Genomic DNA, 17,310 nt, shown 5'->3' on the forward strand with positions numbered 1-17,310 from the left:
TCCATCTATGTCCGGTGAGCTCCATTGCTGTACTTTTTCCCTCCTTTCCCCTTGAGTACTGTGCCCTCCCTCCTACTCTCCATATCTTGGGAGTTTGTTTCAGTATGTATACTATTTTGTAAATATGAAGAGGTGCTTAGGCATAGTACCTTTGTGATTCTCTACTAATAATATCTTCTTTTGGTCTCACTGTATGTGAATAGCTAGAATCCTGAGTAATTTTTCATATCCCAGTGCATTTAAAATCTAACTTCTACGTATCAGAGAGAAAATGCACTGTCTCTCTAATCATGGCTTACCTCACTTCACATGATTTATTCCAGTTCCATCCATTTCCATGAAAACGACATATTATTCTTTCTAATGGCTGTGTGAAATTCCATCGAATATAAGTGCCACAGTTTTTGGATCCACTCATCTATTGTAGGGCATCTGGGCTGTTTCCATATCTTGGCTAGTGTGAATAGTGCAGCAATGAACATAGATGTGCAGTTTCCTTAGCATAGGCTCATGATGTTCAGGGTAGATGCCTAGGAGTGGTTTGGCTGGACTATAGGGAAGGTCTAATGTTCAGTTTTTTGAGGAACGTCCCAACTGCTTTTCAGAGTGGTTGTACTAGTTTACATTCCCACCAGCAGTACAAGTGCTATTGCTGTTCAAATTTAAAATGTTGGCCAATCTAACTGGGGTGAGCTGGAATCTCAGAGTTGTTTTGATTTGCATTTCCTTTATGGTCAGGGATGATGAGCATTTCCTTATGTATTTCTTTGACATTCTTACCTCTTCTTCTGAGAAGTTGCCCCTTAACTTCCTTGCCCATTTTGTATTTTATTAGATTTGAGAAGGGTTAGTTTTTTGAGTTCCTTGTATATATTGGATATTAGGTCTTTGTCTAATGTATTGCTAGTAATAATCAGAAGGCTGAGATCTGAGGATCATCATTCAAAGCCAGCCTGGGCAGGAAAGTCAGTGAGTTTCTTATTGCCAACAACCACCAGAAAACCAGAAAAGGTGCTGTGGCTCAAGTGGTACAGCACTAGCCTTGAGCTGAAGAGCTCAGGGACCACGCCCAGGCCCAGAGTTCAAGTCCCATGACCAACCAAAAAAAAAAAAAAAGCAGTGATGGAAACACATTGGGAATGTGGCCTGAGCTCATGCACTGAAGGAAATACTAGCAACTATCACTTTGGGCTAAGGAATTTAGAATTCTTTCTTCAAAATAAAGCTGGAAGGGGCATTAAATATATTTGAGTAGAGGAGTCCACTCATTCAAGATTTTAAAATGTGTTGAACTCCTACTCTGTACCAGCCTTGTTCCCAATGTTGGGATAAAATTGGTAAAGACAAACTACCCCTGCTTCAGTTATGAAACTGCTGAAGCAACTGTCCTTTCTTAGACTCAGCATGACTATTGAGTACCATCTCACCTCTGGAGCCTATCTCTAGATCATTCTCATTATTGCTTTAAAGATCTATTCAGATCTTTAAAGGAGAGAAGACACTGGTCAGATGATTTAATTATTCAAATTATTTACCTGCAACACTAAATTTACCTAAGAACAGGCACAAATGAAAATACACCAGTTTGTTGACAATTCAAACAATACTATACTTAGGAGAGCTATTTGGGGTCATGATTGAATTTGTGGAAAATCCAGGTTGTATTAGAGTATCTCAGAAGAACCTCCTATCTTCACTGTAGGTCTCAGTCCAGCTGATGTTGTGACATAGGGCTCATTGCCTCTTTATGCCTACCTATCCTTTTTACACTTAGTAGAGAAGGTGCTTAAGGCACATTCCCCTTTCTAAATAAGCATCAACCGAAACAGCACCACCTCCTTTCAGACAGCAGTACCGCCTTCTTCGTCGAAGTACACCTGCCTTCGGCCACCCAATCACAGGTGACGCTGAGGTCACGTGTACAGTGACCGCACGGCTCCCGCGGTGGCTCTGGCTCCACCCACTTCCTCGTGCGCCCCCTCCAGTCCGGGGTGGGGCGGCGCCCCTCTGGAGACACTCCCTTGGGTTGGCTGCGCGTGCGCAGTGCGGCTAGTGGGCGGGATGAGGGAACGTGAAGTGCCGCGGCCCCTCCGGCTGCGAGCCGGGGCTACTCCGTGAGGCGTGGCGTCGCGGCGGCCGGAGCTGAAGACATCTGCTTTCCCTCCCACTGCCGAAAGTAAACTTTCTCGGGTCCTGCCCTGGCTCACCACGTCCTCGCCGTGGCTCCCGGGTGCGCCGTGGTCGGCTGAGAGCCGTGGTGCTTCAAGGCCTGGCTCCCTCCCCCGGCGCGGAGCCTCGGCGCCATGGACGCAACGGCGTTGGAGCGGGACGCCGTGCAATTCGCCCGGCTGGCGGTGCAGCGCGACCACGAAGGCCGCTACTCCGAGGCGGTGTTTTACTACAAGGTAGGCCGGGCGCCTCGCTCTGGCGGGGTCACTGGAGCGGGAGTAGCACGGGCCTGAGGCCGGGGGCGGGGTCCCGGTGCCGAGGCGATCGGGCCTCCGGCCTTATTTTCCCACGCCCGCGGCGGCTCCTGCTTCTCTGGACAGTCTTGGCCTGGCAGGTGCCCACAGTGTAGCCACTCCTGGGACAGTAGTTCGGGATGGGGAGTTGGTGACTAATTCTTGCTGTCCTTTGGCTCTGACTAATGGCGAGGGGGAGTGGTCTCTGGAACCAAAATAATGCATCTGCGATGAAGAAAAGAAAAATCAAATTGAAAAGGATAAGTCCACCTCTTATCTCGTCATGGTGGATTTCCTAAGCATCTGTGTGTACGTTTTTTTTTTCCTGCTATAAACTTGTACCATACTGTTAGTACTATTAAACCTTTTCATTCGAACGTTTTCCAAATCATTACATTTATTGCTACAATATTTTAATAATAGCCACATAGTATTTCAGTATGTGCATATGCCATAATGTGTTTTTAGTCTTTTAGGCATTTGGCTTTCTCTGTCTCTCTGTCTCTGTCTCTGTCTCTGTCTCTCTCTTTTTCCCTCCTTCCCTCCCTCTCCCTCTCCCCCCTCTCCCTCGCCTTCCCTCTTTCTCTTTCCTTCTTTTTCTTTCCTTCTTTTTTTTAATTTAGCACCGCAAAGGTGCAGTAAATATTCTTATAAAAGATGTTTTCACATTTGCCTGAAAAAATATTATTTTGATGAATTACTGAGAGCCAAATATTAAATCAAAAGATATGGGCTTGTATATCCATCTATTCTCTCCAGTCCTGAAGATTTGCAATGCTTCAGCTCTAGTTAGGTTCAAAAATATTTTATACTACTGTCGCCTTTAAAAAAGCATGCTAGACTACTAATTATTCAGTAAAAGTACTTTTTTTTTACATGTTTGTGTGATGTCAGTAAATTGTGGTTTGCTTCAGTCTAATATATTATTGCCTTTATTTTAAAGTCTAAAGTGTTTCAGAAGTACTCCTTTTGGCCTAGGGCCGGTGGCTCACTGATGTTTAAGGCTGGTTGCCGGTGGCTCACGCCTGTAATTCTAGCTACTTAGGAGGCTGAGATCTGAGGATCACAGTTCAAAGCCAGCCCGGGCAGGAATGTCCCTGAGACTCTTATCTCCAAGTAACCCCCAGAAAACCTGAAGTGGCTCTGTGGCTTAAGTGATAGAGCGCTAGCCTTGAGCTGAAGAGCTCAGGGACAGCGCCCAGGCCCAGAGTTCAAGTCCCACAACCGACAAAAAGAAAAAAAGAATTACTCCTTTTGGACTTTTTTTTTTTTTTTTTAACAATTTCAGAACATGATATTTCATTTAATGAAATGTTGTGGATTTTAGTTTTTTAAATAATTGACAAGTACTAATAGGTTAAAATTGTGCCATATAAAAAGTGTTTTTTTGCAAAGCAAAAAGCTTTCTAATAGGTGACATATATTGTCATTTAAGCATATTTCATCCTTAAGAAAGTCAAAAGAGTAGTTGTCTTGGGCTCTAGTGGCTCATGCCTGTAATTCAGAGATGAAGGTCTGAGGATCATAGTTCAGAGCCAGCTGCTGCAGAAAAAGAGGCTATGGAGGTGTGACTCATGTGGTAGAATGTCAGCCTTGAGTGAAAAACTAAGCAAGAATTCAGTCTCTGAGTGCAAGCCTTAATACTGGATACAAATAAAAGTAGTCATACTTCTAGAAATTATATAAACTTTATCAGTGTAATGTTTTTTACCTTGATGCTGTTCTACAAGCAATATTTATTTAATTAGTTGTGGGGCTTGAACTCAGGGCCTTGGTGCTGTCCTTGAGCCTTTTTGCTAAAGGATAGCCCTCTACCACTTTGAGCCACAGCTCTACTTCAGTGTTCTAATGGTTAGAGATAAGAGTCCCAGGTTGGCTTAGAACTGAAATCCACAGACCTCAGCCTCCTGAGTAGCTAGGATTACAGGCTTGAGCCACTGGTGCCCAGCAAGCAGTTTCTTGTTACTTTTGAATGTAATTGACATGAATAAAATTAAGTTGACAGGAGCAGCTTTAAAAGCTAGCTTCATTTTAAAGTAAGATAGATTTTCAAAGTCTATCTTTTGAAAATCTACATGACATTTGGGAAGGGGAATATACTTACATGTAATAGGTATTTTATAATACCTTATAAACTATGCAGTTTGTTGAAGTTAAGTGTAACTATACTGTATTTAGATAAGGTATATTTTTCACACTTGAAATATCTGAGTTATGGAAAGTGAGGGAATCATATGTTTTCTATCTTACAGTCTAAAGACATAAAGGTTAAAGTTCCAACAGGGTTAAAACTGCACTTAAAAAAACCCAAACTGGTTTTGTTAGGTTCAGCAAAAGACTTTCTGCTCAGATAACTGGATTTAAAAAGTGATGCTCAAGCTGGGCGCCGGTGGCTCATAATGTCTGTAATCCTAGCTAATCAGGAGGCTGAGATCTGAGGATCATAGTTCAAAGGCAGCCTGGGCAGGAAAGGTTGTGAAACTCTTACCTCTAATAAACCACCAGCAAACTGGAAGTGGCGCTGTGGCTCAAGTGGTCGAGCACTAGCTTTGAGCTAAAGAGCTGAGGGACAGCGCTCAGGCCCAGATATCAAGCCTGATGACTGACAAAACAAAACAACAAAAGTGATGCTCTGGGTAGTTGCTTTAGAAACAGGCTTGAGACCTCATAGAGTATCGAATCTGGTTAGGGTATTGCAAAGAAGGTACTGTGTTACTTGGGGAATCTCACTGCTCTTTCACGGTGGTAGCATTGGTAATCTTCATGGAATGGTGATGGGAAGATAGAAACTCCTCTTTGCTAGCCATACCATAAAACTGGCAGTGGAAGCTATGGAGTAATGGAAGAAGAATCAAAGTTTTCTTAATTAAAAACATTTTTTTCATAGTAAAATCTGCTTTAATATGTGTTACCTTTTGACCATATTTCTTTGGAGACTTTCAGTTTATTGTGAGATATTTAATCTTTGTAATTTATTTCTTTTTGGTAGTACTAGGGTTTGAAGTCAAGGCCTTGCTAGACAGATGTCCTATCATTTGAGCAACACCTTTTTGCTTTAGGTATTTTTCAAATGAGGTCTCACATTTATGCTTCAGCTGGCCTATTTATCCTTCTGCTTAGTTGGAATGACAGGTATGCACCATCTTAACCAGCTTATTAAAATTAGTTGAGATGGAATCTCATGCACCTTTTGCCTAGACTGTCTTGATCACTGGTTCCTGAGTAGCTGATATTATAGGTATCTACCACTATGTGTGGCAGAAAAAAATAATATTAAAGGGTATTCTTGGTTTGTCATTCATGGAAAGCAGTTGTGAATTAGAGTAGTCATGAAAATTCAAATCATTGTATCATTGACTTCCTTTGAATTCTTTTTTTTTAGGAAGCTGCACAAGCCTTGATTTATGCTGAGATGGCAGGATCAAGTCTAGAACATATCCAAGAAAAAATAAATGAATATCAGGAAAGAGTTCAAGCTTTACATTCAGCAGGTTAGTTACTAAACTTGTCACTTTTCTTCCTCTCCCATTAAATCTTTTCCTCCTGCGTTTCTCTTTCCTCTTCATCTGTGGATCTTGATGCTTACTCTGTTTATTTCTCTGTAATATTCATAGATTAATAATATGGAAACAAATGATCTATCAAAAAAACCTTTTGTTGTTGTTGGTTGTGGGGCTTGGGTGCTGTCCCTACGCTCTTCAGCTCAAGGCAAGCGATCTACACCACTTGAGCCACAGTGCCACTTCCGTTTTTCTAGTGGTTTATTGGAGATAAGAGTCTCATGGACTTTCCTGCCCGAACTGGCTCTGAACTGTGATCCTCAGATCTCAGCTCCTAAGTAGCTAGGATTACAGGCGTGAGACACCAGTGCCCTGCTCAAAAGAACCTTTGAGATTATAATAGCCAGTTTCCTAATTTTCGAGAGGTGGAGACATATCAAACAATTTCTCATTGGCAGACTTAAGATGAGGACTGCATTATGAGTCAACTTTTAAAAAATCTGACATTTATCTTCCTGATATTAAAATCAAATGACTAATTGTTTTCAGTGTTTAAAGACATCATAGCTGGGTGCCAGTGGCTCACACCTGTAATCTTAACTACTCAGGAGGCTGAGATCTGAGGATCATGGTTCAAAGCCAGCTGGCCAAGAAAGGCTGTGAGACTCTTTATCTCCAATAAACCACTAGAAAACTGGAAGTGGCGCTGTGGCTCAAGTGGTAGAGCTCTCGCCTTGAGCTAAAGAGCTCAGGGACAGTGCCAGGGCCCAGAGTTCAAGCCCCACAACCGACAAAAACAAACAAAAAATAAAAACATCAGTTGGTACGCAATCTCTCTCAGTGTTCTCTACTTCCAGACCTTTACTCAACTCCTTTTTTAAAACCAGGACTTGGAAAAGAAACATGTAAACAGAGACCTGTAATAGCCTGTATTTATTTTTGCAAATAGCTTGGCTAGTGCTGTGAGAGAGGTATGCATAGACTTACTGATCACAATTTTGTTAGGTAGAGGTTTCTGTCAGTCTGCTGTTTACATTCAAGGAAGAATTAACATCTATTGACATTTTGTTTTAGAAATGCATTAATAATGTATGTGGTAGGGACTTTTAACCCTCTTTTTTTTGGGTGTCCTGTTGCTGGAAAAGAAAACCACAATCAAGACCGTCCAGGAGAATCTTTACTCATTGATTTTGTTGTTTTTCACTCATTCTGAACAGAATAGTTACAAGCATATAGTTAGGACAAAGTAGATTTGATCTACTTTTAATTCCCTGTTAGAGCAGTCCTCTTACTTGACCATAAATGGCATGTATAATTAAAAGGTGGATTGCTTATGATATGAAGTTATACTAATTTTTTGGAATTCTGTATGGGAGTTGGAGGTGTAACTCTGTTGTAGAGCTATTGGATACCTTAGTTCTATCCCCTAAACTGAAAAAATAATATTAATACTGTGTGATCCAAAGAAACTTCATTTTGTGAGCCAATTAAACGAAGTTCCTAAATTTAGCTGCTTTGTTTCATAAATAGTGCACTTTGTTTCATAAACTGTTTTCAAATAAAGTTATCTCTAAACTATAGAAAGTAATCTTTCATGCCTACTCCCAGAAAAAAATAGATATTTCCATTTATTTATTTATTGGTCAGTCATAGGTCTTGAACTCTGGGCCTGTGTGCTGTCCCTGAGCGCTTCAGCTCAAGGTGAGCACTCTGCCACTTGAACCACAGTACCACTTCTGGTTTTCTGGTGGTTAATTGGAGATAAGAGTCTCACAGACTTTCCTGCCCCAGCTGGCTTTGAACTGCACTCCTCAGATCTCAGCCTCCTGAGTAGCTAGGATTATAGGCCTGAGCCATCAGCACCTGACATATTTCCCTTTATTTGAATGACCATTTCTTGTGTAAATGTTTTAGCTAGTACTTGCACGTACTAGTGCTAGATTAGCCCTCAGGAAGCCCTCAATAAAGTATAGAAAATAAAAGTATGAGAAAGCAGGTTGCTCTAGAAGACATATGGCATTGTTTGGAGAAATTTTGGTTTGCATATTTCTGGGTGGAGGGGGATTATGCTACTGGTATCTAATTGAGAAGACTTCTGGAATATTGCTAAAAATTTTACAATACATGGTACATTCTTCCACTGAAAGAATTACAGCCAAATATCAGTAGTACCAATGCTGAGAAACCCTGTGCTAGATTGTTTTAATGTTTTTAAATTTTGATGCCTTCATTTTATGAATGAGATTAAGCACATGTCAGAATAGTAATGATGATTAAAGTTTTAAGACATCAGCATGTATCTTTTAGAAATGAATAAAATGTGAAGTATTTCTTGTTAAATAACAGGTTTATTGAGACACAGTTCACTTACAGAAATTCACTCTTTTAAAGTATGTAATTCAAGTCAGGTACCTGTGGTTCACAACTGTAATCCTAGCTACTCAGGAAGCTGAGAACTGGAGGATTACAGTTTTATGCAAGCCCACGTAGAAAAAGTCTTGTGAGACTCTATCTCTAAAATAATCAGTAAAATGATGAACTGGAAGGGGGACTAAAATGGTAATGCACCAACTGAGCAAACCTAATAAGCTGAGTAAGCTTGAGGCCCTCAGGTTAGACTTGAGTACTGGGAGGGGGAGAGAAACCGTATAATTTAATGGGTTTTAATATAGCTCTCTACATGTTCTAACTTTAGAACATTTTTGTTGACCTGTAAGAAACGTAATTGTTAGTAGTCACTTTATGCCCCTAATCCCTAACTCCTAGCAACAGCCACTATAATCTACTTTCTGTCTTTATAAATTTGCCTGTTCTGGATGTTTCTGGATATATTATATATCACACAAATGTGATCATCCTATATGACTAATCTTTTATGGCCTGACTTCTTTCATTATGCTTAATTAATATTGTAGAATATATCAGTGCTCCATTCTTGTATCTGAGTTTTTCATACATTTTGGCTATTGGATGTTATTTTCCAACATTTGTGAATGAGTTGTTTTTTTTTTTTTTTTGGGTCTGGTTGTGTGGCCTGAACTCTGGGCCTGGGCGCTGTCCCTCAGCTCTTTAGCTCAAGGTTAGCACTCTACCCCTTGAGCCACAGCGCCACTTCCGGCTTTTTTTTTTTTTTTGCTTATGTGGTGCTGAGGAATCGAACCCAGTGCCTCATGCATGCAAGGCAAGCACTCTACCACTGAGCCACCTTCCCTGCCCGCATTTTTTTCTTTGTTGTTGTTGTACCATAGGGCCTTGTGAGTATTAGACACTGTGTGTGTGTATACATAGTATACATACTATATGTACTATATATGTGTGTATATATAGTTTTTAGATATATAATTATATACATACTGTATATACTATATGTATATATGTGTATATATACAGTTTTTAGATATATAATTATATAGTTTTATTTATGTATACATTTGTGGTTTTTTTTAAGCTCCTAAACTTAATTAGTTTGCTTATTTATGCTGGTCCTGGGCTTGAACTCGGGGCCTGGGTAGTATCCCTGAACTTTTTTTTGCTGGTCCTGGATGCTGTCCTTGATACTGTCTTTTTGTGCTCAAGGCTGGTATTCTACCACTTGAGCCACAGCACCACTTCTGGGTTTTTCTGAGAAGCTTACTGGAGATAAGAGTCTCAGGGGCTTTCCTGCCTGGGCTGGCTTCAAACTGCGATTCTCAGATACTAGCCTCTTGAGTAGCTAGGATTACAGGTGTGAGCCACTGGTGCCTGGCTAGTTTGTTTATTTTGTAGCCCAGATGGCCTGTGTAGCAAAGGCTGGCCTCAAATTTGTGATCCTCCTGCCCTAGTTTACTGAGTTCTGGGATTACAGATATGTACATCACCCTAGCTTTGGCCTGTGCTACAATCTTTTTTTATTGTAGCCATCCTAATGAGTGTAAGGTAGCATTCATTCCATTGTGGTTTTGATTTACCTTTGCTTGATGGCTGATAATATTGAGCATGTTCTCATTTGCAGATGGCCATTTTAATATCTTCTGTAGAGAAATGTTATTGTTCAGTCTACAAGAATTTTGTATGTTGTGGTGACATACATCTTACAAATATTATAAACTAAAAACAAATGGAAATACTTATTTTAAAGATCCATACAATATGATAGTTTATTTTAGACCCAGATTAACAGGAAAAGAAGGAACTTTACCATCAGGTCCTAGTATATTACACAATTATTGTTAGAATGGGAAAAATTACCTTAAAATATAATGGAGTTTTTTTTGGGGGGGGGTATGAGGCACATTCTTTGGATGAAAGAGTGCTGGTAAGGAGACAAAGGAGAAATAATTATAATAAAACCCTTTAAATATTCCTTACCTCTGTTGTCTATTGTGTGATAGACATTTGGGTTTTGAGGGGGGTTATCTTAAAATTAAGATTAAAAAGACTAGGAGAAAATTAGTCCTTTTTTTGTGTTCTGGTACTGGGCTTGAACTCTGGGCCTCAAGCATTTGTTTAGCTTGCTTGCTTGCTTATGGTTGGTGCTCTCCCATGTGAGCCATGACTCTTGTATGACATTTTGCTGACTAATTAGGGATGGAGTCTCCTAGACACTTTTATCTGTTCTGCCTTTGAATTGTGATTTTGAGATCTCAGCCTCTTGAGTAGCTAGGATTATAGGCAGGAGATACCAGCTCCCAGCAAATTATTTCTTTTTAATATATTGTACAGCTTCCCCGCCCCCCCCTTGTTACTGGAATTTGAACTCAGAGCTTGACACTTATTTAGCTGGTACTCTGCCACTTGAGCCATGCCTCCAGCGTGGCTTTTCACAAGTTAATTTTATACTTTTATGCCTGGGCTAGCTTTGAACTGTGATCTCAGCCTCCAGAATAGATAAAGAATGTCTTAAATCTATTAAAATGGTAGTGTTCCCTAGCTATATTTTAATTAATGTTCCTTCAATATATGCTGTTCCCCCCCCCCTCCCCATTTCTTAGTTCAGTCAAAGAGTGTTGATCCCTTGAAATCAAAACATCAGTTGGACCTAGAGCGTGCCCATTTCCTTGTTACACAAGCTTTTGATGAAGATGAAAAAGAAAACATTGAAGATGCTATAGAATTGTATACGGAAGCTGTGGACCTCTGTTTGAAGACAGTATGTATAGTTACAAGCTAAACTTGGTGAATTATTTTAAGAAATTTCTTCCTTTTCTAATGAATTTTAATTGACTCCATAAAGGAAAAATGGTTCTGACATATAATTAAGTTAATCGTCGCTAAAAGATGATAAGTTAATAATGGGATTTACACTTTTTTTTATCACTATTATAACTGAGTTACTATCAGTTGTTTTTGAATTAGAGGCACTAGTTTTGAGCTCAGGCTTTTATTTATTTCTTTTTAATCCTTAGGCTTGAACTCAAGGCCTCGCCACTATCCTTGAGCTTCTTTTTTACTCAAGGCTAGTTCTCTACCACTTGAGCTACAGCTCCACCTCCAGCTTTTTTGGTAGTTTTTTGGCGATAAGAATCTCATGTACTTTACTATGTGTACTGGCTTTGAGCCGTGATTCTCAGATCTCAGGCTCCTGAGTAGCTAGGATTACTGGTGTGAGCTATCAGCATCCAGTTTATCTTTTGATTTTTTAAAAAAAATTTTTTTTGAAGGTATTGGGCATTTGAATTTAGCCTCGTGTTTGCTAGTTTAGCATGATACCCCTGAGCCATGCCTCTCACTATTTTTCGCTGGTTATTTTTTGAATAAGCTTTCACTTCCTGAATTAGTCTGTGCCTGAGCTATGACTGCCTGTCATTACTGGAATCATACTTGTGTGCCACTGTATCAAGCTCACTCTGTGGAAATAGTCTCAAGTACTTTTCTGCCCCACTGGCCTACATCTGAGATCCTCTTATTTTCAACCTCCTAAGTAGCTAGGATTAGAGATGTGAGCCACCAGTGCCTGGATAGTTTATTCATATCATAGTAGCTAAAATGATTACAGGAAAAATTCACCATAACCTATGAATTTAAAATAAACTTCTCTCCCTTTAAAAATAAATTTTTATACAGTAAAAAGGAGAAGCTTTATTGGCTTGCAGTGTAAAGTCGGTATGCTGAGTGGCTTTTACTGCTCTCTGAAGAACCTTGGTTCAGATGCTTCAGGGGGCATATAGTACTTGAATTTGAGGGGGAGATCAGGTAAAATGGCAAATCATGCTTCCAGTGCCTTTTACAATGTTTTTTTTGGGCAGGAGCTTTTGTTCAAAGAAACTATGTAGCCTGATTTCACTAAGTCCCTGAAACCATATGTTAGCTCCTGAGACCTGCCACTCAGTCTTCCATGGCAGTGTTGTTGCATAGCTGTGGTCTACTTAGCACTTGTCCACACTAAATTTTAAAGTGATAATCTTCAGATATAGTTTAACACATAAACTGTAAACATGAAACATATTACATAGCATTAAGTGATAACTTTTAAGGCTGAAGATAAAATGTCATCTTTTAAAAAACTTACTCGTAATTTCAAAAAGTATACTATGCATGGTACATTTTCTTTTACATATCATTGCCATAGATCAAGCAAATTAAAACAATAAATGCGCTTTAGAATATGTTTCTTTCTTTTAAGTCGTATGAAACTGCTGATAAAACCCTGCAAAACAAACTGAAACAGTTGGCTCGACAGGCACTAGACAGGTGAGTTTTGTCACTCTAATTTTACTCTATGGGTGATATGTGTTGTGTTATTTAACAGATTTATTTTAATGTGTAGTAGAGATTATAGTAATAAGATGAAGATCTTTAAACTAAGATTTAAAAATCTTCCATTTTCTGAGTGAATTTATATCTTCTCTAGTTCTTTGCTTTGAATGTAAGAAATAGCCCAAAAGTATTATTAATTTTTACTCTATATAAAAAATGACTATGATACAAGAATTGGAAGATGGAGGATTTGTTACGAATGTAGCTCAGTGGTAAAAGTACTTGCCTACCATGAGGAAGGCTCTGATCCCCAGCACCACAGAAAATAAAACAACCATAGAAGAGAACTTTCAGAAAGCCTTCAAGAGTTACTGAGAGGAAAAGTAAAGATTGAGAATGATTCTGTTTCCAGTCACACATATCCCCCAAATTATACTTATGTGTATCTCTTTCATCTTGAGCTCATGTCAACTTGCCAGTGAGACCATTCTATTTAAAACTGAGTCTTTTACAGCATTTTTTTTTTTTTTTTTGCCAGTCATGGGGCCTGAGCTCTGGGCCTGGGCGCTGTCCCTCAGCTCTTCAGCTCAAGGCTAGCACTCTACCACTTGAGCCACAGCGCCACTTCCGGCTTTTTTCTTTTTTGCTTATGTGGTGCTGAGGAATCGAACCCAGAGCCTCATGCATGCAAGGCAAGCACTCTACCACTGAGCCACCTTCCCAGCCCCATTTAAGAAGTGATTTTACAGCATTTTTATCTTATTTAATATTTTTTGCTATCTCTCTTATACAACTCCCTAAGGTGTATGGCACTTACCAGTTTAGTATTTGTTATTAGTCTGTATTACTTTCAACCTCTCTCTCCAAAATGTAAGGTCTGTGAAAACACATTTTGCTGATTCTGTTTGTTGCTCTACTAAGTTTGTAGCAGAATGCCTAATGTTTGTGTTCAAGGGTATGTTTATGGAAAGAATGGATGGATTTGTTTAAGAGAATTCTTCTTCAAAGACTATTGTAGATAAAGGGAAAATGGAAATTATATCTATAGCATGGATTATTAAAATTATCTCCTTTTTGAGGTTCCGACTAGATAGCTATACAACTCCCTGGTCTTTTTCTATTGCAGTGTAATAGTCATTTCTTTTTTCATCACCATCATCAGCCTTTAGTTTGTTTCCCCAAAGTCATGAAGACATGTACTTGACACGTTGTCTTCTCCATCATGACTTCTTTCACCAGTCATGATGTGTGTTGATAAACTATCCAGTATTCCTGAGTGCATCAGAAGTAAAGGGGTGAGTGTTACTGGTTGGCTTTCCAGGAAAAAGTATGTAACATTTGTTCATATGATCCCTGAGCTCATTGATGGGTCTCAAGAACCTGTATATTGTAGCTTTTTAGTTCTTTTTTTTGTTGCCAGTCCTGAACTAAGGGTCTGGGAACTGTCCCTGAGCTTCTTTGTGTTCAAGCTAACACTTTACCACTTGCCACAGCACCACTTCTGGCTTTTTTTTCTGAGTAACTTCTTGGAGATAATAGTTTGATGGGCTTTTTTTCCTGGGCTGGCCTGGAATCATGATCCTCAGATCTCATCTTCCCGAGTAGCTACTTGGGAAGGCATGAACTACCAGCACCAAGCTGCATTTTCGTTCTTTTACAGAGCAGTCAAAATTCCCTTTCATGATTCTACTTCTACATTTCCCTTGTCACTTAGCTGCTGCTTGTTTATTTTTTTTTTCAGGGGCTACATTCATTCTCTTCCTCCCTCCCTTCCTCCTTCCCTTCCTTCATTCCTGGTGCTGGTACCAGAGCATAAACTTTCTGATCATTCCTGTACTCTACCACTCAAGCCATGACTCCAGTCCACATTCTTTTGAATGGACTCCAGTCCATTCTTTTGAAATTAAGCCTGTGTACTATACTGTTTAATACTTCTTCACCTTATACTTGTTTTTTGTATTTGAAGATGCTGCCCACTTCCTAGGTGAGCATATGGCAGCCTTCCCTGAATCTCCTTTTTTTTTTTCCCCAGTCGTTAAGTCTGTATTTCTGTTGTACATTCATCTGTATTGTAATACTTCTGTCCTGGCATCTATATCATTTTGAAGCACTGTTTTTATTTTCCCCTGAGAAAACCATTGGCAGAGCCAGGCGCTGGTGGCTCACGCCTGTAATCGTAGCTACTCAGGAGGCTGAGATCTGTGGATCTCGGTTCAAAGCCAGCCCGGGCAGGAAAGTCCGTGAAACTATTATCTCCAGAAAACCAGAAGTGGCGCTGTAGTTCAAGTGGTAGAGCGCTAGCCTTGAGCTGAAGAGCTGAGGGACAGCACCCAGGCCCAGAGATCAAGCCTCAACAAAACAAAACAAAAAAACCATTGGCAGGAGCTGGGAAGGTGGCTCAGTGGTAGAGTGCTTGCCTTGCATGCATGAGGCTCTGGGTTCGATTCCTCAGCACCACATAAGCAGAAAAAGCTGGAAGTGGTGCTGTGGCTCAAGTGGTGCTGTGACTCTAGTGGTAGAGTGCTAGCCTTGAGCTGAAGAGCTGAGGGACAGTGCCCAGGCCCAGAATTCAGGCCCCAAGACCAGCAAAAACAAAACAAAACAAAAAAAAACATTGGCAGATTTTTTTCTTTGGTTATGGGATTTGATTCAGGGAACTGTCCCTCAGCTTTTTTGCTCAGGTCTAGTGCTCCACCACTTTGAGCCACAGTTTCAATTCTGGTTTTCTGGTGATTAATTGGAAATACAATTCTCTAGACTTTACGGCCCAAGCTGGCTTTGAACCATGATCCTCAGATCTCAGCCTCCTAAGTAGCCAGGATTATGGGTGAGCTATCAGTGTCTGGCAGCAGAAATGATTTTATATCTCTTACACTTACATCAGATCTGACATACACATTAGGTGTTCAATTAAGGTTATAGAGAATAATATTTGCAAAAATAATGATTTTATCTCTGGTAGTAGTTTAAGTAGTGAAATTTAGATAAGAATGTAAAAATTTTATATGCTAATTTTCATTAGGTATGCTTGACTGGTTTTTGAAGTAAATTTTATTTCCTTAAATCTTAAATGTGAGTAGAAAAATTTAAATAGTTTTTCTGTACTTGTATTATAGAGCAGAAGCATTGAGTGAACCTTTGACAAAGCCATTTTACAAAATAAAGTCAACAAATACTCAAACAAAGCCACCTCCAGTGCGAACACATTTTCCTCTAGGATCTAATCCTTTCCTTGAGAAACCTCAGCAATTTATAAGTCCACAGTCATGTGATGCACAAGGACAGAGATACACAGCAGAAGAAATAGAAGTGCTCAGGTAAATCCGTTTATGACTTGGAATGAATTTTGTTAACATAGTCAGTACAGGTAATTTTATTCTAATTAGGTTTGCTAAATTGTATTCAAACCTTGTTATAACATGCTTTGCTGTTATTATATAATTATATATCAAATCTTATATAGTTACAACTAAATTTACTACCTGAAATGTTTTGGTTTTCAGTCAGATATAGTGGTGCATACTTGTAATTCCTGTTATTTGAAAGCAGCGGCAATATGATCTTGAGTTCAAAGTCAGCCTAGGCAATGTTAAGAAGACCCTGTCTCAAAAACAAAGTATTAACAAAAAGAGCTGGGGGCTAGCTCAAATGAAGGCAACCTTGGGTTTTGTTGGTTCATAATTTTAGTATTTTGCAGTTTTTACTAGACACATTACCTAGTGTGTTTTCCTGAAAATTCTATTATTGTGCCAAATTGAACCCTGATGGTTAGAGTATAACAGAGATATGGCTGACTACTAATAATCAGTGCCAGTTTTAACCAGAGCACTAAAGGAGGAAAAATTGTTACCTTGAAGTAAATAGGTCTTGAGTTATGAATAGTTTTTCCTTCCTTCCTTCTTCCCTCCTTCCCTCCCCTCCTACCCTTCCCTCTGCTTCGTCCCTTCCCTCCCCCTCCCCCCTCCCTTTCTTTCTTTCTTTTTTTTGTGTGTTGGTACTGGGGTGTAAACTCCAGGATTTGCCCTTGGCTTACTGCAGCTGATGTACTATCACTTGAGATACTCCTCCAGCCCAGCTTTTTGTTGTTTATTTTGGAGATGGAATCTCTTGGACTTTTCCTGGGCTGGCTTCGAACCATGATCTTTTAGATCTCAGCCTGCTGAATAGCTAGTATTATAAAATAAGTGTAATACTACTAGCTTTATAGAATAAGGTCAGTAGCATTCCTTCCCTTTCTACTTCATGGAAGTTTGAGGAGTATTGGTGTTAGTTTTTCTCTAAAAGTTTGGTAAAATTTAGCAGTGAATCTGTAATTCTGGTATTTTCTTTGTTGGGAGACTTACTGCTTCACTTTCATTTCTTGTGATAGATATATTTTGGTGGCTTATAGCCTCTTAGATCAGTTTTGGTAGGCAAACTGTATCCAGAAATTTATCCATTTTTTTTCTAAGTTTTCACCAATCTTCACTAGATTCTGGAAACTTTGTGATTTTCACCTTTTGTTTCTTCAGATGTCCACTGGTCATTCCACAATTTATTGTCCAGCCTTTATTTCTTTTGGATATTTACTGTAGTATCTTTTGCTGTTGAGTTCTAGTTTAATTCAGTTATGGTCTGGTAGCGTACAAGAAGTTGTGCCAATTTTATGTTCTAAAATATGGACTGTTATGGAC

The 17,310-nt window shown here is 39.5% G+C and overlaps 1 protein-coding gene across 1 annotated transcript in view; it reads left to right on the forward strand.

Moving 5' to 3' along the window:
- Nucleotides 1–2,071: 2,071 nt before the first annotated feature.
- Capn7 (calpain 7) overlaps nucleotides 2,072–17,310 on the forward strand; it is a 39,678-nt gene continuing 24,439 nt past the window's right edge. Inside the window, exons 1-5 of the mRNA XM_013030779.1 lie at nucleotides 2,072–2,405; nucleotides 5,845–5,953; nucleotides 10,933–11,090; nucleotides 12,564–12,631; nucleotides 15,754–15,954. Coding sequence (XP_012886233.1) covers nucleotides 2,304–2,405; nucleotides 5,845–5,953; nucleotides 10,933–11,090; nucleotides 12,564–12,631; nucleotides 15,754–15,954 — 638 coding nt within the window. The 5' untranslated portion in view covers nucleotides 2,072–2,303. The remainder of the gene's footprint in view (nucleotides 2,406–5,844; nucleotides 5,954–10,932; nucleotides 11,091–12,563; nucleotides 12,632–15,753; nucleotides 15,955–17,310) is intronic.

The sequence above is a fragment of the Dipodomys ordii genome, unplaced genomic scaffold (assembly GCF_000151885.1).
Source record: "Dipodomys ordii isolate 6190 unplaced genomic scaffold, Dord_2.0 Scaffold132, whole genome shotgun sequence".
Classification (NCBI taxonomy): domain Eukaryota; kingdom Metazoa; phylum Chordata; class Mammalia; order Rodentia; family Heteromyidae; genus Dipodomys; species Dipodomys ordii.